The sequence below is a fragment of the Mobula birostris genome, chromosome 15 (genome assembly GCF_030028105.1).
Source record: "Mobula birostris isolate sMobBir1 chromosome 15, sMobBir1.hap1, whole genome shotgun sequence".
In the NCBI taxonomy this organism is placed as follows: Eukaryota; Metazoa; Chordata; class Chondrichthyes; order Myliobatiformes; family Myliobatidae; genus Mobula; species Mobula birostris.
In genome coordinates, this window is record NC_092384.1 from 4,351,089 (window position 1) to 4,375,003 (window position 23,915).

General features: G+C 46.0%; 1 protein-coding gene across 1 annotated transcript in view; it reads right to left on the reverse strand.

Annotated features, from left to right (window-relative positions):
• necab2 (N-terminal EF-hand calcium binding protein 2) overlaps nucleotides 1-23,915 on the reverse strand; it is a 114,714-nt gene that overhangs the window by 60,637 nt on the left and 30,162 nt on the right. Inside the window, exons 4-5 of the mRNA XM_072279257.1 lie at nucleotides 4,741-4,766; nucleotides 766-863 (exon numbers count right to left, since the gene is read on the reverse strand). Coding sequence (XP_072135358.1) covers nucleotides 766-863; nucleotides 4,741-4,766 — 124 coding nt within the window. The remainder of the gene's footprint in view (nucleotides 1-765; nucleotides 864-4,740; nucleotides 4,767-23,915) is intronic.

A 23,915-nucleotide genomic window follows, 5' to 3' on the forward strand; every position in this document is an offset into this window, starting at 1 on the left:
ATACTCGTATCTGCCTCTAGCACTTCCTCTGGCAGATCAATACAACCCTGTGTGAGAAAGTTTGCTCTCAGGTTGTTTTTCAATTGTTCCCCTCTCCCTCTAAACTTTTCCTGAAGGACTCGCCACAGCCCTGATGAAGCGTCTTGGTCCAAAACACTGACTGTTTATTTATTGCCATAGTTGCTGCCTGGCCTGCTGAGTTCCTCCAGAACTTTATGCATTTTGCCTTGGACTTCCAGCAACATCTGCAGACTTCCTTGTGTTTGTGACCCTAAACCTTTCCCCTACTTATCACCAGCAGCTTTTCACCTTTTCAATACTGCTTGAGAGAGAGAGACATAACACAGAGACGGAGAGAGACGGAGAGAATGATGGGGCGAGAGAGAGACAGACAGACAGAGAGAGGGGGCAAGAGAGAGAGAATAAGCAAGAAAATGGGTGGGGCAGGAGGAATATGAGAGGAATGAGAGGGGTAAAAGATAAGGAGGAAGAAATAAAAGGAAACAGAAGCAAATATGAAGAGCAGAAAAGACAGACGTGACTACAGATCTTTTCCCTCCCGCCCACAATCAGTGTGCTAACCTGTAACACCTCGCTGAACTAGAGGTATAGTGTGTGTTTGTCTAACTACACTCCAACCCTACCATGCAGTTTCAGTCCCAGCTTCACCAATGCTGCAGGAGAAGGTGCTGTGCCCGCAGCGGGCCAGACCTGTTAAGAGCAGAAGGTGGGGTTACCCAAGACACCCCTCCCAGTCAGGCTCACCTTCTTGGTGTAGTCCATGGCTTTCAGAATTGAAAGGTTCAGGGTCTCCAACCCGGCCAGGACATCTTCGTAATCCCCCATGTGGGAGGCAAAGTAATCTGGAGAGATGGAAAGCATGGCATAGATTAGCACTGTCCCATCTTCATTATCACAACCAAATGAGCTTCATCCAAAGGAAGGCATGGAGGTACAGCAAGTGGAGTTGCCCCATTACAGCAGCAGGGACCCAGGCGAAATCCGTGCCTCGTGCTTCCTATGGAGTCCCTGTGGTTGTCTCTGTTTTCAATGATGTTCCAAAGATGTGTTCAGGCTGCAGCTTAATTTTCCTCTGCAATTCCTTCGGGTGTGGGTAAAAGTCGAATCTGGGGTGGGGGGGGTAGGTTGATTGGAATGTTTGGGCATCACGGTGGGGTAGCGGCCATCATAATGCAGCTACAACACCAGCACCCCAGGTTCAGGTCTGCCACAGTCTGTAAAGAATTTGTACATTTCCCCAGACCATGTGAGTTCCCTCTGAGTGACCCGGTTTCCTCACACATTCCAGACTTGGACAGATTAGAAAATGGATTGGTCACGAGGGTGTAATTGGGAGGCACGGCTTCCTTGAGGGCAGAAGGAGTAGGCCCCGCTGTTTATGGGTCCCGTGATACAGGACCTCTGGCCCTCCTAAGTTAGATCTTCACTCCCGCTAGCCACCACTCTATACTGCAGCAGCATCAAGTTTCACTCTGAACCACTGAGCCCAAAACCCACCTGAGAGCTAGGGCAGGGGGTAAGGTCTGAGGTCTGTGGGGAGTATTTTCCTCAAAATAAAGGAAAATCCATGCATCAAATGTGTTTGTTGTCAATGGGTGGACACAGACAATGGCCAAAGACTCTGTTTCTCTGCTGTAACTCTCTGTGGCTCTACCCAACATCGAACACACTGAGGCTGCAACAATGAACACATAACCCGGGGACAAGAACAGGGGACCCTGTGCTCTCTCACACTCCTCACCATCTTCCCCCCTCAGCAACAGGGGACCCTGTGCTGCCTCACACTTCATCTTCCCCCTCAGGAACAGAGCACCCTGTGCTCTCTCACACTGCTCACATCCATCTTCCCACCTCATCATTCTCATCCTGCACTGTCCCTATATCCAATGGTAAACTGAATGTCTGACAATCCATCCCCTTCCTGTGTGGTGGGCTGCCCTGTGTTTTACGTGCCTTGGGTGCCCTGTTTTCCCAATGCAGGAATCTTCTCACACATGGATGTTACATGGGGATCATGTCCTGATGATTCATGGCTGAGGGATCACTACTGAGGGGCATCGGTGAGGAATCTTGGCAGAAGAGTCACAGCTGAGGGGTTACTGAGGCTGACCTTACCCCCTGCCCTAGCTCTAAGGTGGGTTTTGGGCTCAGTGGTTCAGTGTGAGACTTGATGCTGCTGCAGTACAGAGTGGTGGCTAGCGGGAGTGAAGATCTAACCTAGGAGGGCCAGAGGTCCTGTATCACGGGACCCATAAACAGCGGGGCCTATTAGCAACTGGACTGCTTCATTTGTTGCAGAGGTTAAAACTGAACCTGGCCACTCTGCCACTCGGCCCTCTAGATGAAAGGAAGCTCATTGACTTGGACAGCTGAGTACAGTATGGAGTCCTGGGGAAATATTGCAGTGATATCCCGGGACTGGGATGATTGAATTCCGGCAACAAGTGTTTCCCTTTGCCTAAGATCTGACTGCAACTAAAATGGGGTGTTTTCCCTGAAACCTTTCATTACACCTACTGCTTCCCCACTGACTTAATCTAGGCAATGACCTCCAAAGGACAGACGGTTATTTATTAACTTAAATTTTTCTAAACTTGTTTCCTTAAATCTTTTCTTTTAAATATCTTAAACTTCACAGTTAAAGAACAATAAATAATTATTACATTTTAGACTCATAGTGGTTGTGATTGTTGAAGGTCATCATCTCACAGTCATGATTGTTTTAAACAACTGTCAATATCAGAAACATTCAAGGTTTTTAACCGTTATGACAGCCAGATAAACTGGGATCGTGAGTAGATTAGATGGCAACACACACAAACTGTTTGAGGAACTCAGCAGGGCAGGCAGCATCTACAGAAAAGAGTACAGTCAATGTTTTGGGCCGAGACCCTTCAGCAGGTCTGGAGAAAAAAAGATGAGTAGATTGAAAATTCAGGGAAGGGGAGAGAGGTGATAGGTGAAACCCAGAGGAGAGGGGTGAAGTAAAGAGCTGGGATTGATTGGTGAAAGAGGTACAGAGCTGGAGAACGGGAGTCTGATAGAAGAGGACAGAAAGCCATGGAAGAAAGAAAAGGAGGGAGCAGCCCCAAAAGGAGGCTATGGGCAGACAAGGAGATAAGGTGAGAAAGAGAAAATGGGATGAGGAATGGTGAAGGAAGGGAGAGGCCATTACCAGACATTCATGGAATCAGGTTGGAGGCTACCCAGACAGAATACAGGGTGTTGTTCCTCCAGCCTGAGGGTAGCCAACAGAGTGTAGGTGCTCGCCAGAAGAAGCAGGATCTCCCACCCGTTTTAATTCCACTTCCCATTCCCATTCCGATATGTCAACCCACGACCTCCTCTACTGCCATGATGAGGCCACACTCAGGTTGGAGGAATAACACTTTATATTCTGTCTAGGTAGCCTCCAACCTGATGGACTGAACATCAATTTTTCGAACTTCCAGTAATGCCCCCCTCTCCTCTCCTTCACCATTCCCCACTCCCTTTTCCTTCTCTCATCTTATCTCCTTTGCCTACCCATCGCCTCCCTCTGGTGCTCCTCCCCCATGGCACATGAGCCTCAGTCTTAGGCTGGGTGCTCACTGGGAATAGGCCAGGCAGGGCCTGCTCTGCTGTGCTGACTACACTTAGCCTCGTGGTCCTGAGGGTCTTGTCACCTGTGGTCCACCAAGAGGTAGGAAGTCCCTCGTGGGCTGGGGAGTTAAGGAGGTGGTCTCCTCTCCCATGACCTCCTACCATGCTTGTGGGATAAAACAAGAGAGCGGCTTGGTGCCTCAGCACCCCACAAGACCCTGCCATGAGGAAGGCAGCTGAGAGAACAAAGACATGTCGCTGTGCACAGCTCCAGCACAACCTACATTTTCGCCAATGGCACCACTGCTGTTGGCAGGATCACAGACGATGTCATGGAAACTCCAATGCAGAGGCTACAATGAGTGCAGATTCATCCATTGCCTGGGTACAGATCTTCACACTATCGAGGACATCTACCAGTCAATATCTCAGAAGGTGACATCCGTCGTTAAGTATTCTCATCAGCTAGGAAATGACCTTTTCTCAATCCTGCCTCCCTGGTTTCCACCTCAAAGTGCAACAACAGCTGTTTCTCCACTGCCACCATGACCTGAAAACCCTAATCCTGGCTCAGAAGATCCTTTCACTAATGTGGTAATGTCATTTTTTATTATGTCATTTAAGTTATGTTAACTTTAGATGCTGTTGGTAATGTTTGTAATGGGCCGTGTTGTTGCTGTTGGTAATGTTTGTAATGGGCCGTGTTGTTGCCGTTGGTAATGTTTGTAATGGACTGTGTTGTTGCTGTTGGTAATGTTTGTAATGGACTGTATTGTTGCTGTTGGTAATGTTTGTAATGGGCCGTGTTGTTGCTGTTGGTAATGTTTGTAATGGGCCGTGTTGTTGCCGTTGGTAATGTTTGTAATGGACTGTGTTGTTGCTGTTGGTAATGTTTGTAATGGACTGTATTGTTGCTGCATCCAGCTGATTTTCATGGCAATATTACCCCCGGTACGTGTGCCCACAACAATAAACCTGACAACAAACTCCCTGTTGGGCACGTGAGAATGGAGGCAGGAAGCTGTACCCAGGAGTGTTGTTCTCTGACTGCACAACCTGCTGAGAGATGGACCCCGCAGACGTAAACTGCACGCCGGGGCGATTCGACAGAAGAGACAGCAGCGTTGCTCAACTTACCACAGAGCTCCTTGGTGTCCACGTGACTGCAGCAGGGAGAGGGGAGAGAGAAACAGAGAGAAAGTCATTACTTCGAGCCACTTGCGCATCACATCCTGACTGACAGAGCAGGAAGTCACAACTCGGCTACAGGAGCGGGAGCACATCCCACAAGTGAAAGGCAGCAGCCACCTCACAGGCTGTTTTTTCCCTTCACAAGCACAGACAGCAGGCCGGTCTGGTGTCTCCCGAGCACCAGCCAGCACCTCGTGTCAACAGGTGCCATGACTGCCACCGTGTTGCCATGGCTACCATGCTATTTTCGGTCAGAAGCTGCTGTAGTGGAAGGAAGATTGATTTCATTGGAGAAGATCATCCCGGGTGTGCAGCAGAACACTCCCACCCTCAGTGCAGACAGCAGTACCTTCTCTGTCGGGGATGGCCGACTCAGTTAAACTGGATCCCATCATACGTCAGCCTGGTGTAGCTAATAATGTAGGCCACCTGAATGGGGGGGGTGGGGGGGTGGGAGGGGGGCATTTGAACAGGGTGTTACTTGGTGTAGCCAAAGGAGGGACAGCATTCAAAAGCATGTAATCTGGCCAATGGCAGAAGGGTATATGAACAGGGATGATCTGATGCTGCCAGTGGACATCAAGACATGTCTATCTGTGGTCCAGCTGAAGGGTCTGGGCCCAAAATATGAACACTCCGTTTCCCTCCAGAGACGCTGCTATACCCATTGAGTTGCTCCAGACTCCAGTGTGTAATTGCACACACAACAGCCTGTTTCACTCACTCACACTGGGCCTGTTACCGAACTGACCACAACCCAGGGGACAGACATGTGACATGAGCAAGCCAAGCAACTCTGCCTCGCCGTGTTATCAGGGTCTGGAGGGAGAGCCTGTCAATGGCTGCCGAGCTTTCGTACCCCTGTTCCAAGCCCTGGATGTGTGCATTGTTTGATAGGTGAGGCAGGTGGTGACTGCTAGGTCTTTCTGTCGGGATCACCGCAGTCCAGCCGGAGGTTAGGGGTGGCATCAGGGTGCCAGTGTTGTTGCAGTGAACTGAAGTATCAGCAATATCTCCCTTTGCCAGATGTGTGAGTCCCACAGGCAGACGTGACTGTTACTGTCTTATTTCAATTGGTGGAGCTGGCCAAGTCAGTGTAGATGAAATATACTACACACACACACACATACACACACTCATTCACACACACACACACATACACACACTCATTCACACACACAGGGTGATTGATAAGTTTGTGGCCTAAGGTGACAGAATCAATTTTAGAAAACCTAGCACATTTATTTTTCCTACATGTACACACTTAGTCCAGCGGTCATGGAGCATACGGATCCCTTCTTTGTAGAAGTGGTCCACAGCAGGGGTGATTGATAAGTTCGTGGCCTAAGGTAGAAGGAGATGAGTTATTAGCTTCAAACTTTCTGCATTTTCACTCAAAGAGTTGAACTGCACGAGCATGTAGCAAGAGCTGTATAACTCATCTCCTTCTACCGTCACAAACTTATCAATAACCCCTGCTGTGGACCACTTGGAAATGAGTTATACGGCTCTTGTTACATGCACATGCAGTTCAACTCTTCGAGTGATTATGCAGAAAGTTTGAAGTTAATAACTCATCTCCTACTACCTTAGGCCATGAACTTATCAATCACCCCTGCTACGAACCACTTCTACGAAGAGGGGATCCGTATGCTCCACGACCGCTGGACTAAGTGTGTACATGTAGGAGGGGACTGTGTTGAAAAGTAAATGTGCTAGAATTTCTAAAACTGACCCCTTCTACCTTAGGCCACGAACTGATCAATCACCCCTCCTATAGATGACAGTTATGACAGAAGGTATGCTCTCTGCCAATGGGCTATTTTCCCCGTGACTTCCACTGATTGCCCCAGTACAACCCAATATGAAAGGCGGTGCAATTCCTTAGTCTATGTTTGAACCACGAATTAAAACTGATAATCAGAGAACGTGCTACTGGAGACGAGGCATCACTTGATAGCTCTGAAAATGACGCTTTCTGTTACTTAGCTGATGATCGCTGCATCCAGCGCTCTCAGCCACTTTTTAACAGTGTATGGACTATACTACCTAGGAAAAGTCTCTGGCTGTCCACTCGATCTGTGCCTCTTATCATTGTGCACATCTCTATGAAGTCACCTCTCATCCTCATTCGCTCCAAAGGAAAAACCCTAGCTTAGAAACATAGAAAATAGGTGCAGGAGTAGGCCATTCGGCCCTTCGAGCCTGCACCGCCATTTATTATGATCATGGCTGATCATCCAACTCAGAACACCGCCCCAGCCTTCCCTCCATACCCCCTGACCCCTGTAGCCACAAGGGCCATATCTAACTCCCTCTTAAATATAGCCAATGAACTGGCCTCAACTGTTTCCTGTGGCAGAGAATTCCACAGATTCACCACTCTCTGTGTGAAGAAGTTTTTCCTAATCTCAGTCCTAAAAGGCTTCCCCTTTATCCTCAAACTGTGACCCCTTGTTCTGGACTTCCCCAACATCGGGAAGAATCTTCCTGCATCTAGCCTGTCCAATCCCTTTAGGATCTTATACGTTTCAATCAGATCCCCCCTCAATCTTCTAAATTCCAACGAGTACAAGCCCAGTTCATCCAGTCTTTCTTCATATGAAAGTCCTGCCATCCCAGGAATCAATCTGGTGAACCTTCTCTGTACTCCCTCTATGGCAAGGATGTCTTTCCTCAGATTAGGGGACCAAAACTGCACACAATACTCCAGGTGTGGTCTCACCAAGGCCTTGTACAACTGCAGTAGTACCTCCCTGCTCCTGTACTCAAATCCTCTCGCTATAACTGCCAGCATACCATTCGCCTTTTTCACCGCCTGCTGTACCTGCATGCCCACTTTCAATGACTGGTGTATAATGACACCCAGGTCTCGTTGCACCTCCCCTTTTCCTAATTGGCCACCATTCAGATAATAATCTGTTTTCCTATTTTTGCCACCAAAGTGGATAACTTCACATTTATCCACATTAAATTGCATCTGCCATGAATTTGCCCACTCACCCAACCTATCCAAGTCACCCTGCATCCTCTTAGCATCCTCCTCACAGCTAACACTGCCACTCAGCTTCGTGTCATCCGCAAACTTGGAGATGCTGCATTTAATTCCCTCATCCAAGTCATTAACATATATTGTAAACAACTGGGGTCCCAGCACTGAGCCTTGCGGTACCCCACTAGTCACCGCCTGCCATTCTGAAAAGGTCCCGTTTATTCCCACTCTTTGCTTCCTATCTGCTAACCAACTCTCCACCCACACCAATACCTTACCCCCAATACCGTGTGCTTTAAGTTTGCACACTAATCTCCTGTGTGGGACCTTGTCAAAAGCCTTCTGAAAATCCAAATATACCACATCCACTGGTTCTCCCCTATCCACTCTGCTAGTTACATCCTCAAAAAATTCTATGAGATTCGTCAGACATGATTTTCCATTCACAAATCCATGCTGACTTTATCCGATCATTTCACCGCTTTCCAAATGTGCTGTTATCACATCCTTGATAACTGACTCCAGCATCATCAAACTATCCTCATACGACATGCTCTCTAATCCTGGAAGCATCCTGGGCAATCTCTGCACCCTCTCTAAAGTTTCCACACCTTTCTGATAATGAAGCGACTAGAATTGACCAGTGTGGCTGAACTAGGGTTTTATAGAGCTGCAACACTAAGTTATGTCTCTTGAAATCAATCCCCCATCAGCCAACAGATCATACAGCTTCTGAAGCACCCTGACAATCTGCACAGCCCTGAGGGATCTGTCCATTAATCACTGCCAATTTGCACTGTGACCCTGAGTGATCTGTCCATTAATCACTCTGTCAATTTGCAACGTGACCCTGAGTGATCTGTCCATTAATCACTCTGTCAATTTGCACTGTGACCCTGAGGGATCTGTCCATTAATCACTCTGTCAATTTGCACTGTGACCCTGAGGGATCTGTCCATTAATCACTGCCAATTTGCACTGTGACCCTGAGGGATCTGTCCATTAATCACTGCCAATTTGCACTATGATCCTGAGTGATCTGTCCATTAATCACTCTGTCAAATTGTGCTGTGACCCTGAGGAATCTGTCCATTAATCACTCTGTCAATTTGCACTTTGACCCTGAGAGGGATCTGTACATTAATCACTGCCAATTTGCACTGTGACCCTGAGGGATCTGTCCATTAATCACTGTGACAATTTGCACTGTGACCCTGAGGGATCTGTCTATTAATCACTCTGTCAATTTGCACTGTGACCCTGAGGGATCTGTCCATTAATCACTCTGTCAATTTGCACTGTGACCCTCAGTGAACTGTCCATTAATCACCCTGCTAATTTGCACTGTGACCCTGAGTGATCTGTCCATTAATCACCCTGTCAATTTGCACTGTGACCCTGAGTGATCTGTCCATTAATCACTCTGTCAATTTGCACTGTGACCCTGAGTGATCTGTCCATTAATCACTCTGTCAATTTGCACTGTGACCCTGAGGGATCTGTCCATTAATCACTCTGTCAATTTGCACTGTGACCCTCAGTGAACTGTCCATTAATCACCTTGTCAATTTGCACTGTGACCCTGAGGGATCTGTCCAATAATCACTGCCAATTTGCACTGTGACCCTGAGGGATCTGTCCATTAATGACTCTGTCAATTTGCACTGTGACCCTGAGAGGGATCTGTCCATTAATCACTGCCAATTTGCACTGTGACCCTGAGGGATCTGTTCATTAATCACTCTGTAAATTTTCACTGTGACCCTGAGGGATCTGTCCATTAATGACTCTGTCAATTTGCACTGTGACCCTGAGGGATCTGTCCATTAATCACCCTGTCAATTTGCACTGTGACCCTGAGGGATCTGTCCATTAATCATTCTGTCAATTTGCACTGTGACCCTGAGGGATCTGTCCATTAATGACTGCCAATTTGCACTGTGACCCTGAGTGATCTGTCAATTAATCACCCTGTCAATTTGCACTGTGACCCTGAGTGATCTGTCCATTAATCACTCTGTCAATTTGCACTGTGACCCTCAGTGAACTGTCCATTATCACCCTGTCAATTTGCACTGTGACCCTGAGGGACCTGTCCATTAATCACTGCCAATTTGCACTGTGACCCTGAGGGATCTGTCCATTAATCACTGCCAATTTACACTCTGACCCTGAGGGATCTGTCCATTAATCACTGCCAACTTACACTGTGACCATGAGGGATCTGTCCATTAATCACTGCCAATTTTAACTGTGACCCTGAGGGATCTGTCCATTAATCACTCTGTCAATTTGCACTTGGACCCTGAGGGATCTGTCCATTAATCACTGCCAATTTGCACTGCGACCCTGAGTGAACTGTCCATTAATCACCCTGTCAATTTGCACTGTGACCCTGAGGGATCTGTCCATTAATCACTGCCAATTTGCACTGTGACCCTGAGGGATCTGTCCATTAATGACTCTGTCAATTTGCAATGTGACCCTGAGGGATCTGTCCATTAATCACTCTGTCAATTTGCACTGTGACCCTCAGTGAACTGTCCATTATCACCCTGTCAATTTGCACTGTGACCCTGAGGGATCTGTCCATTAATCACTCTGTCAAATTGCACTGTGACCCTGCATGAACAGTCCATTAATCACCCTGTCAATTTGCACAGTGACCCTGAGGGATCTGTCCATTAATCACTCTGTAAATTTGCACTGTGACCCTGAGGGACCTGTCCATTAATCACTGCCAATTTGCACTGTGACCCTGAGGGATCTGTCCATTAATCACTGCCAACTTACACTCTGACCTTGAGGGATCTGTCCATTAATCACTGCCAGCTTACACTGTGACCATGAGGGATCTGTCCATTAATCACTGCCAATTTTAACTGTGACCCTGAGGGATCTGTCCATTAATCACCCTGTCAATTTGCACTTGGACCCTGAGGGATCTGTCCATTAATCACTGCCAATTTGCACTGTGACCCTGAGTGAACTGTCCATTAATCACCCTGTCAATTTGCACTGTGACCCTGAGGGATCTGTCCATTAATCACTGCCAATTTGCACTGTGACCCTGAGGGATCTGTCCATTAATGACTCTGTCAATTTGCAATGTGACCCTGAGGGATCTGTCCATTAATCACTCTGTTAATTTGCACTGTGACCCTGAGGGATCTGTCCATTAATGACTCTGTCAATTTGCACTGTGACCCTGAGGGATCTGTCCATTAATCACTCTGTCAATTTGCACTGTGACCCTGAGTGATCTGTACATTAATCACTCTGTCAATTTGCACTGTGCCCTGAGGGACCTGTCCATTAATCACTCTGTCAATTTGCACTGTGACCCCAAGTGATCTGTCCATTAATCACTCTGTCAAGTTGCACTGTGACCCTGAGGAATCTGTCCATTAATGACTCTGTCAATTTGCACTGTGACCCTGAGGGATCTGTCCATTAATCACTATGTTAATTTGCACTGTGAGCCTGAGGTATCTGTCCATTAATAACTCTGTCAATTTGCACTGTGACCCTGAGTGATCTGTCCATTAATCACTCTGTTAATTTGCACTGTAACCCTGAGGGATCTGTCCATTAATCACTGCCAATTTGCACTGTGACCCTGAGTGATCTGTCCATTAATCACTCTGTCAATTTGCACTGTGAACCTGAGGGATCTATCCATTGATCACTCTGTTAATTTGCACTGTGACCCTGAGTGATCTGTCCATTAATCACTGCCAATTTGCACTGTGAGCCTGAGGGATCTCTCCATTAATCACTGCCAATTTGCACTGTGAGCCGGAGAGATCCATCCATTAATCACTGCCAATTTGCAGTTTGACCCTGAGTGATCTGTCCATTAATCACTTTGTCAATTTGCACTGTGACGCTGAGTGATCTGTCCATTAATCACCCTGTTAATTTGCACTGTGACCCTCAGTGATCTGTCCATTAATCACTGCCAAATTGCACTGTGAGCCTGAAGGAGCTGTCCATTAATTACTGCCAATTTGCACTGTGACCCTGAGGGATCTGTCCATTAATCACTGCCAATTTGCACTGTGACCCTGAGTGCTCTGTCCATTAATGACTCTGTCAATTTGCACTGTGACCCTGAGGGATCTGTCCATTAATCACTCTGTCAATTTGCACTGTGAACCTGAGGGATCTGTCCATTAATCACTATGTCAATTTGCACTGTGACCCTGAGTGATCTGTACATTAATCACTCTGTCAATTTGCACTGTAACCCTGAGGGATCTGTCCATTAATCACTCTGTCAATTTGCACTGTGAACCTGAGGGATCTGTCCATTAATCACTATGTCAATTTGCACTGTGACCCTGAGTGATCTGTACATTAATCACTCTGTCAATTTGCACTGTGACCCTGAGGGATCTGTCCATTAATCACTCTGTCAATTTGCACTGTGACCCTGAGTGATCTGTCCATTAATCACTCTGTCAATTTGCACTGTGACCCTGAGGGATCTGTCCATTGATCACTCTGTTAATTTGCACTGTGTCCCTGAGTGATCTGTCCATTAATCACCCTGTCAATTTGCACTGTGACCCTGAGGGATCTGTCCATTGATCACTCTGTTAATTTGCACTGTGAGCCTGAGGGATCTGTCCATTAATCACTCTGTCAATTTGCACTGTGACCCTGAGGGATCTGTCCATTGATCACTCTGTTAATTTGCACTGTGTCCCTGAGTGATCTGTCCATTAATCACCCTGTCAATTTGCACTGTGACCCTGAGGGATCTGTCCATTAATCACTCTGTCAATTTTCACTGTGACCCTGAGGGATCTGTCCATTGATCACTCTGTTAATTTGCACTGTGTCCCTGAGTGATCTGTCCATTAATCACCCTGTCAATTTGCACTGTGACCCTGAGGGATCTGTCCATTGATCACTCTGTTAATTTGCACTGTGAGCCTGAGGGATCTGTCCATTAATCACTCTGTCAATTTGCACTGTGACCCTGAGGGATCTGTCCATTGATCACTCTGTTAATTTGCACTGTGTCCCTGAGCGATCTGTCCATTAATCACCCTGTCAATTTGCACTGTGACCCTGAGGGATCTGTCCATTAATCACTCTGTCAATTTTCACTGTGACCCTGAGGGATCTGTCCATTAATCACTCTGTCAATTTGCACTATGACCCTGAGGGATCTGTCAATTAATCACTCTGTTAATTTGCACTGTGAGCCTGAGGGATCTGTCCATTAATCACTCTGTCAATTTGCACTATGACCCTGAGGAATCTGTCCATTAATCACTGCCAATTTGCACTGTGACCCTGAGTGATCTGTACATTAATCACTCTGTCAATTTGCACTGTGACCCTGAGGGATCTGTCCATTAATCACTGCCAATTTGCACTGTGACCCTGAGGGATCTGTCCATTAATCACTGCCAATTTGCACTATGATCCTGAGTGATCTGTCCATTAATCACTCTGTCAAATTGTGCTGTGACCCTGAGGAATCTGTCCATTAATCACTCTGTCAATTTGCACTGTGACCCTGAGAGGGATCTGTACATTAATCACTGCCAATTTGCACTGTGACCCTGAGGGATCTGTCCATTAATCACTGTGACAATTTGCACTGTGACCCTGAGGGATCTGTCTATTAATCACTCTGTCAATTTGCACTGTGACCCTGAGGGATCTGTCCATTAATCACTCTGTCAATTTGCACTGTGACCCTCAGTGAACTGTCCATTAATCACCCTGCTAATTTGCACTGTGACCCTGAGTGATCTGTCCATTAATCACCCTGTCAATTTGCACTGTGACCCTGAGTGATCTGTCCATTAATCACTCTGTCAATTTGCACTGTGACCCTGAGTGATCTGTCCATTAATCACTCTGTCAATTTGCACTGTGACCCTGAGGGATCTGTCCATTAATCACTCTGTCAATTTGCACTGTGACCCTCAGTGAACTGTCCATTAATCACCCTGTCAATTTGCACTGTGACCCTGAGGGATCTGTCCAATAATCACTGCCAATTTGCACTGTGACCCTGAGGGATCTGTCCATTAATGACTCTGTCAATTTGCACTGTGACCCTGAGAGGGATCTGTCCATTAATCACTGCCAATTTGCACTGTGACCCTGAGGGATCTGTTCATTAATCACTCTGTAAATTTTCACTGTGACCCTGAGGGATCTGTCCATTAATGACTCTGTCAATTTGCACTGTGACCCTGAGGGATCTGTCCATTAATCACCCTGTCAATTTGCACTGTGACCCTGAGGGATCTGTCCATTAATCATTCTGTCAATTTGCACTGTGACCCTGAGGGATCTGTCCATTAATGACTGCCAATTTGCACTGTGACCCTGAGTGATCTGTCAATTAATCACCCTGTCAATTTGCACTGTGACCCTGAGTGATCTGTCCATTAATCACTCTGTCAATTTGCACTGTGACCCTCAGTGAACTGTCCATTATCACCCTGTCAATTTGCACTGTGACCCTGAGGGACCTGTCCATTAATCACTGCCAATTTGCACTGTGACCCTGAGGGATCTGTCCATTAATCACTGCCAATTTACACTCTGACCCTGAGGGATCTGTCCATTAATCACTGCCAACTTACACTGTGACCATGAGGGATCTGTCCATTAATCACTGCCAATTTTAACTGTGACCCTGAGGGATCTGTCCATTAATCACTCTGTCAATTTGCACTTGGACCCTGAGGGATCTGTCCATTAATCACTGCCAATTTGCACTGCGACCCTGAGTGAACTGTCCATTAATCACCCTGTCAATTTGCACTGTGACCCTGAGGGATCTGTCCATTAATCACTGCCAATTTGCACTGTGACCCTGAGGGATCTGTCCATTAATGACTCTGTCAATTTGCAATGTGACCCTGAGGGATCTGTCCATTAATCACTCTGTCAATTTGCACTGTGACCCTCAGTGAACTGTCCATTATCACCCTGTCAATTTGCACTGTGACCCTGAGGGATCTGTCCATTAATCACTCTGTCAAATTGCACTGTGACCCTGCATGAACAGTCCATTAATCACCCTGTCAATTTGCACAGTGACCCTGAGGGATCTGTCCATTAATCACTCTGTAAATTTGCACTGTGACCCTGAGGGACCTGTCCATTAATCACTGCCAATTTGCACTGTGACCCTGAGGGATCTGTCCATTAATCACTGCCAATTTACACTCTGACCTTGAGGGATCTGTCCATTAATCACTGCCAGCTTACACTGTGACCATGAGGGATCTGTCCATTAATCACTGCCAATTTTAACTGTGACCCTGAGGGATCTGTCCATTAATCACCCTGTCAATTTGCACTTGGACCCTGAGGGATCTGTCCATTAATCACTGCCAATTTGCACTGTGACCCTGAGTGAACTGTCCATTAATCACCCTGTCAATTTGCACTGTGACCCTGAGGGATCTGTCCATTAATCACTGCCAATTTGCACTGTGACCCTGAGGGATCTGTCCATTAATGACTCTGTCAATTTGCAATGTGACCCTGAGGGATCTGTCCATTAATCACTCTGTTAATTTGCACTGTGACCCTGAGGGATCTGTCCATTAATGACTCTGTCAATTTGCACTGTGACCCTGAGGGATCTGTCCATTAATCACTCTGTCAATTTGCACTGTGACCCTGAGTGATCTGTACATTAATCACTCTGTCAATTTGCACTGTGCCCTGAGGGACCTGTCCATTAATCACTCTGTCAATTTGCACTGTGACCCCAAGTGATCTGTCCATTAATCACTCTGTCAAGTTGCACTGTGACCCTGAGGAATCTGTCCATTAATGACTCTGTCAATTTGCACTGTGACCCTGAGGGATCTGTCCATTAATCACTATGTTAATTTGCACTGTGAGCCTGAGGTATCTGTCCATTAATAACTCTGTCAATTTGCACTGTGACCCTGAGTGATCTGTCCATTAATCACTCTGTTAATTTGCACTGTAACCCTGAGGGATCTGTCCATTAATCACTGCCAATTTGCACTGTGACCCTGAGTGATCTGTCCATTAATCACTCTGTCAATTTGCACTGTGAACCTGAGGGATCTATCCATTGATCACTCTGTTAATTTGCACTGTGACCCTGAGTGATCTGTCCATTAATCACTGCCAATTTGCACTGTGAGCCTGAGGGATCTCTCCATTAATCACTGCCAATTTGCACTGTGAGCCGGAGAGATCCATCCATTAATCACTGCCAATTTGCAGTTTGACCCTGAGTGATCTGTCCATTAATCACTTTGTCAATTTGCACTGTGACGCTGAGTGATCTGTCCATTAATCACCCTGTTAATTTGCACTGTGACCCTCAGTGATCTGTCCATTAATCACTGCCAAATTGCACTGTGAGCCTGAGGGAGCTGTCCATTAATTACTGCCAATTTGCACTGTGACCCTGAGGGATCTGTCCATTAATCACTGCCAATTTGCACTGTGACCCTGAGTGCTCTGTCCATTAATGACTCTGTCAATTTGCACTGTGACCCTGAGGGATCTGTCCATTAATCACTCTGTCAATTTGCACTGTGAACCTGAGGGATCTGTCCATTAATCACTATGTCAATTTGCACTGTGACCCTGAGTGATCTGTACATTAATCACTCTGTCAATTTGCACTGTGACCCTGAGGGATCTGTCCATTAATCACTCTGTCAATTTGCACTGTGAACCTGAGGGATCTGTCCATTAATCACTATGTCAATTTGCACTGTGACCCTGAGTGATCTGTACATTAATCACTCTGTCAATTTGCACTGTGACCCTGAGGGATCTGTCCATTAATCACTCTGTCAATTTGCACTGTGACCCTGAGTGATCTGTCCATTAATCACTCTGTCAATTTGCACTGTGACCCTGAGGGATCTGTCCATTGATCACTCTGTTAATTTGCACTGTGTCCCTGAGTGATCTGTCCATTAATCACCCTGTCAATTTGCACTGTGACCCTGAGGGATCTGTCCATTGATCACTCTGTTAATTTGCACTGTGAGCCTGAGGGATCTGTCCATTAATCACTCTGTCAATTTGCACTGTGACCCTGAGGGATCTGTCCATTGATCACTCTGTTAATTTGCACTGTGTCCCTGAGTGATCTGTCCATTAATCACCCTGTCAATTTGCACTGTGACCCTGAGGGATCTGTCCATTAATCACTCTGTCAATTTTCACTGTGACCCTGAGGGATCTGTCCATTGATCACTCTGTTAATTTGCACTGTGTCCCTGAGTGATCTGTCCATTAATCACCCTGTCAATTTGCACTGTGACCCTGAGGGATCTGTCCATTGATCACTCTGTTAATTTGCACTGTGAGCCTGAGGGATCTGTCCATTAATCACTCTGTCAATTTGCACTGTGACCCTGAGGGATCTGTCCATTGATCACTCTGTTAATTTGCACTGTGTCCCTGAGCGATCTGTCCATTAATCACCCTGTCAATTTGCACTGTGACCCTGAGGGATCTGTCCATTAATCACTCTGTCAATTTTCACTGTGACCCTGAGGGATCTGTCCATTAATCACTCTGTCAATTTGCACTATGACCCTGAGGGATCTGTCAATTAATCACTCTGTCAATTTGCACTGTGACCCTGAGGGATCTGTCCGTTAATCACTCTGTCAATATGCACTGTGACCCTGAGTGATCTGTCCATTAATCACTGCCAATTTGCACTGTGATCCTGAGCGATCTGTCCATTAATCACTTCCAATTTGCACTGTGACCCTGAAGGGTCTGTCCATTAATCACTGCCAATTTGCACGGTGACCCTGAGGGATCTGTCCATTAATGACTCTGTCAATTTGCACTGTGACCCTGAGGGATCTGTCCATTAATCACTGCCAATTTCCATTGTGACCCTGAGTGATCTGTACATTAATCACTCTGTCAATTTGCACTGTGAGCCTAAGGGAGCTGTCCATTAATCACTGCCAATTTGCACTGTGACCCTGAGGGATCTGTCCATTAATCACTGCCAATTTGCACTGTGACCCTGAGGGATCTGTCCATTAATCACTGCCAATTTGCACTATGATCCTGAGTGATCTGTCCATTAATCACTCTGTCAAATTGTGCTGTGACCCTGAGGGATCTGTCCATTAATCACTCTGTCAATTTGCACTGTGACCCTGAGAGGGATCTGTACATTAATCACCCTGTCAATTTGCACTGTGACCCTGAGTGATCTGTCCATTAATCACTGTGTCAATTTGCACTGTGACCCCAAGTGATCAGTCCATTAATCACTCTGTCATTTTTGCACTGTGACCTTGAGGAATCTGTCCATTAATGACTCTGTCAATTTGCACTGTGACCCTGAGGGATCTGTCCATTAATCACTGCCAATTTCCATTGTGACCCTGAGTGATCTGTACATTAATCACTCTGTCAATTTGCACTGTGAGCCTAAGGGAGCTGTCCATTAATCACTGCCAATTTGCACTGTGACCCTGAGTGATCTGTCCATTAATCACTGTGTCAATTTGCACTGTGACCCCAAGTGATCTGTCCATTAATCACTCTGTCATTTTTGCACTGTGACCCTGAGGAATCTGTCCATTAATGACTCTGTCAATTTGCACTGTGACCCTGAGGGATCTGTCCATTAATTACTCTGTCAATTTGCACTGTGACCCTGAGTGATCTGTCCATTAATCACTGCCAATTTGCACTGTGACCCTGAGAGATCAGTCCATTAATCACTGCCAATTTGCAGTTTGACCCTGAGTGATCTGTCCATTAATCACTTTGTCAATTTGCAGTGTGACCCTAAGGGATCTGTCCATTAATCACTCTGTCAATTTGCACTGTGACCCTGAGGGATCTGTCCATTAATCACTCTGTCAATTTGCACTGTGAGCCTGAGGGATCTGTCCATTAATCACTCTGTCAATTTGCACTGTGACCCTGAGGGATCTGTCCATTAATCACTCTGTCAATTTGCACTGTGACCCTGAGGGATCTGTCCATTAATCACTCTGTCAATTTGCACTGTGACCCTGAGGGATCTGTCCATTAATCACTCTGTCAATTTGCACTGTGACCCTGAGGGATCTGTCCATTAATCACTCTCTCAATTTGCACTGTGGCCCTGAGAGTGCAGTTACTATTACAAGGGAGAACGTGCTCAAAAAGCTAAGATACCAGAAAGTACATAAGTCACCCAGGCCAGATGAACTGCTCCCGAGGTTTCTGAAAGAGGTAGCGTTAGAGATTGTGGCAGTATTAGAAATGATCTTTCAGAAATCATTGGACTCTGGCCAGAGGCCTGGAGAATTGCAAATGTCAGCTCACTCTTCAAGAAAGGAGGGAGGCAGCAGAAAGGAAATTATAGACCAGTTAGTCTGATCTCAGCTTTTGGGAAGATGTTAGAGTCTAGTGTTAAGGACGAAGTGATGGAGTATTTGATTATACAGGTAAAGATAGGACAAAGTCAGCATGGTTTCCTTAAGGAAAATCATGCCTGACGAATCTGTTGGAATTCTTTAAGGAAATTACTAATGGGATAAATAAAGAGGATGCAGTGGATGTTATATATTTGGACTTTCAGAAGGCCAGTAACAAGATGTCACACATGAGGCTCCTTACCAAGTTAAGAGCCCGTGGTATTACAGGAAAGTTAATAACATGGTTAGAGCATTGGCTGTTTGGAAGAAGGCAGTGAGTGGGATTAAAAGAATCCTTGTCTGGTTGGGCACCAGTGACTAGTGGTGTCCTGCAGGGGTCGGTGTTGGGACCACTTCTTTTTGTGCTGTACATCAATGATTTAGATGATGAAATAGATGGCTTTGCTGCCAAGTTTGCAGATGATACCAAAACTGGGGAGGGGCAGGTAGTGTTGAGGAAACAGGTAAGATGCAGGAGGGCTTAGACAGATTAAGAGAATGGACAAGAAAGTGGCAAATGAAATATAATGTTGGAAAATGAATGGTCTTGCATTTTGGTAGTAGAAATAAATGTGCAGACTATTATCTAAATGGGGAGAAAATCCAAAAATCTGAGATGCAAAGGGACTTGGGAGTCCTTGTGCAGAACACCCGAAAGATTAACCTGCAGGTTGAGTCGGTGGTGGGGAAGGCAAATGCCATGTTAGCATTCCCTTGAAAAGGTCTAGAATATAAGAGCAGGGATGTGATGTTGAGGCTTTATAAGGTACTGGTGAGGCCTCATCTTGAGTACTGTGAACAGTTTTGGGCCCCTCATCTTAGAAAAGATGTGCTGGCATTGGAGAGGGTCCAGAGGAGGTTCACAGGGATGTTTCCAGGAATGAAAGGGATATCAAATAAGGAATGTTTGATGGCTCTGGGTCTGTACTCGCTGGAATTTAGAGAGATGAGGGGGATCTCATTGAAACCTTTTGAATATTGAAAGGCCCAGACAGAGTAGATGTGGAAAGGATGTTTCCCATGGTGGGAGAGTCTAGGACAAGAGAGCACAGCCTCAGGATAGAGGGGCTTCCATTCAAAGCAGAGATGCAGAGAAATTTCTTTAGCCAGAGGGTGATGAATTTGTGGAATTTGTTGCCACAGGCAGCTGTGGAGGACAGGTCGTTGGGTGTATTTAAGGCAGCTCTTGATTGGACATGGTGTCCAAGGTTATGGGATGAAGGCCAGGAAGTGGGGTTGAGGAGGAGAGAAAAAGGATCAGCCATGATTGAGTGACAGAACAGACTCGATGGGCCAGATGGCCTAATTCTGCTCCTATTCCTTATGGTCTTGTGGCCATAAGCCCTGTACAGAGAACTACTTTTTCACAACTCACTTCACACTACAGATCCCCAAGGTTGGCCATTCACCTGTCATTGCTCCTGACTCGTTCGTGCTCTGGTTGTTAGGCAAGGATTGGTTCCCCTGGCTAACCAGCACTGAAAGAGCTGACAGCCGTGAGCTTAGAGAGTGTAACTGAGTACAATTCGTGACAGCCCAAAGCCCTGCTCACTTGTCCCATTTCGAACTGCTGGAGGGGTCCTGAGTTTCAGCCTTCAGAATGATGTGAAATTCTCCCAACTCCTCCTCCCTCCTCGCTCCCTTAACTGGTTTCATTAATCACCTTTCTTTCCTTTCACCTTTTAGCTTCTGCCTCTCCCTTTCTCTTTATTTAACTATTTGCCCCCTTTTGTACTCATTCCCCACCTGTCCCTACTCATTACTCAGCTCCTGTCTCCCAACACCATCCCTCCCTCTCCATCCACCTTGCCCCATCATCTCCACTGGCTCCACCTATGACCTACCTACCCTCGTCTCACTGTTAACCCTCAACAAATTCCACTGGCTACCTCCTCAGTCCTGAGGAAGGGTATCCACCCCAAACTTTAACATCCCTCTGCATCCACAGATGCTGTCTGACCTGCAGAATCCTCTGGAGGATTGATTTTCTTTTAATGAAATGAGGTAAGATGTCATGGTGTGATCAGAATTGATCATTCCTGGAAACACTGCAATGGACAGTGTTGGAGCACAGGGCAACGCCAGACAGGTTTATAATTGATGTCGTAGTCAAAACTCACTAAAATTCAAACTGTATGGGGAAAACTTACCAGGATATTTTCGGGACCTGAGGGCCTGAATTGCAGGGAATGTTTGAATAAGTTAGGACTCTATTGCCTGGAGCGCAGGAGAATGCAGGCAGATTTGATTGAGGTTTACCAAATCATCAGCAGTATAGGTTGGGTTAATGCTAGCAGGATTTTTCCACTGAGGAAAAATTAAGACTAGAACTAGAAGTCATAGGTTGAGGGTGAAAGCTGAAATATTAAGGGGAATGTCTTCACTCAGAGGGTGGTGAGAGTGGGGAACGAGCTGCCAGCACAAGTGGTGGCTGCAGGTTTGATTTCAACATTTAAGAGAAATTTGAATAAGTGTTTAGACGGGAAGGGGAATGAGGGCTATGGTCCAGGTGCAAGTCAATGGGACTAGGCAGAATACAGAATAATATTTCGGCACAGACTAGATGGGCCAAAGGGCCTACTTCTGGCTGTAGTGTTGTCTGACTCTATAACTCTATCCTCAGGCAGTTCCTCGGACCTGCCATAAAATCAGACAGGTTGATAGAGCACAGATCCCAGGAAACACAGTGGAGTGTGGACAAGCCATCACTGGGTGGAGGGCGTCCTGTGGATCAGACTGGCCTTCACAAGGCCAAGGGGGATTCTCCTACTGACACCGCTGCCAAACAGCCCAAAACAGGTTCACAATCACAATCCAGTATGTGATCTTGCTGTGTACTCAGCAGCTGCAACCATTCCAGGATTACTTTGGCAACTTTCTGACATAATCAAAGCTGCTATTGCTACAATGGGTCTGCAGCAGATGCTATCTCAATGGCTCTTCACATAGCCGAAAGCATCGGGACAATACAGACACCTTTGTCAGGATGCTGCTTGTTGACTATAGCTCAGCATTTAACACCATCATTCCCACAGTCCTGATTGATAAGCTACAGAACTTTGCAACTGAATCCTCGAACTGCTTACCAGAAGACAACAATCTGTGTGAATTGGTAATAACATCTCCTCCTCGCTGACGATCAACACTGGTGCACCTCAGGGGTGTGTGCTTAGCCCACTGCTCTGCTCTCTGTATATCCATGACTGTGTGGCTAGGCATGGCTCAAGTACCATCTATAAATTTGCTGATGATACAACCATTGTTGGCAGAATCTCAGATGGAGATGAGAGGGCGTACAGGAGAGAGACATACCAGCTAGTGGAGTGGTGTCACAGCAACAACCTCGCACTCAGTGTCAGTAAGACCAAAGAGCTGATTATGAACTTTGAATTGAATTGACTTTATTTCTTACATACTTTACATACATGAGGAGTAAAAATTGTTACATTACGTCTCTGTCTGAAGGTGTAATGTGCAATTTATAGTAACTTGTAATAAATAGTATGTACAACAGGATAGTCAATATAGCATAGAAATATAATTGTATCAGTGTGAATTAATCATTCCGATGGCCTGGTGGAAGAAGCTGTCCCGGAACCTGATGGGCCTGGCTTTTAATGCTGTGGTACTGTTACCCGGAGGGCAGCAGCTAGAATAGTTTGTGGTTGGGGTGACTCGGTTCCCCAGTGATCCATCGGGCCCATTTTACACAGCTGTCTCTGTAAATATTCTTGGGATGTGGGGACCCAGACCAAACTTCAACAGTCTGAGGTGAAAGAGACACCGCTGTGGCTGATTTAATCTAATCTAATCTATTTTGTTAGGATTTTGAGGGGATTTGGTTTGTCACTTGAAACACTCAAAACCTTCTGCAGATGTACCACGGAGAGCATTCTGATGGACTGCACACTGTCTGGTGCGTGGGGAGCATCTAATGCACAGGATCAAAAGAAGCTACAGAAAGTTGTGAAATTAGTCATCTCCGTTTTGGGTACTAGCGTCCGTAGAATCCACAACATCTTCAAGGAACGGTGCCTCAGAAAGGCAGCGTCTATTATTAAAGATCTCCATCACCCAGGACTTGCCCTCTTCTCATTGCTACCATCAGGTAGGAGATACAGGAGCCTGAAGACACACACTCAGTGATTCAGGAACAGCTTCTTCCCCTCTGCCATCCGATTCCTAAATGGACATTGAACTCATGAACACCACCTCATTTTTTTATATTATTTGTTTTTGCACTATTTTAAATTAATCTATTGAATATACATTTGTATACCTACTGCAATTGATTTACTTTTTTTCTGTATTATCATGTATTGCATTGTACTGCTGCTGCTAAGTTAAAACATTTCACAACACATGCTGGTGATATTAAGCCTGATTCTGTTGTGACTTTTCACCCTGAGGGAGGATTTGGATCTTTCTACAAGTTATGGAAGGTGTAGATGAGTTTTAAAAATGTCTGACTTGAATCTACTCTCATCAGCTCTGTGTATCCTTAATGTATATTGTCACCCAGAATGTCGGATTCAACATCCTCCCTTGGCCCCCTTTGGGGTTTCCTGGGTTGTCCCCATCTCAGAATGTGCCGACCACTTACAAAATGTTCACATTCAGCACAACTATTTGCTGAGACATCGGACTAGTTCATGGATGTTGGACTTTGGACTAGTTCATGGACGTTGGACATCTGACTAGTTCAT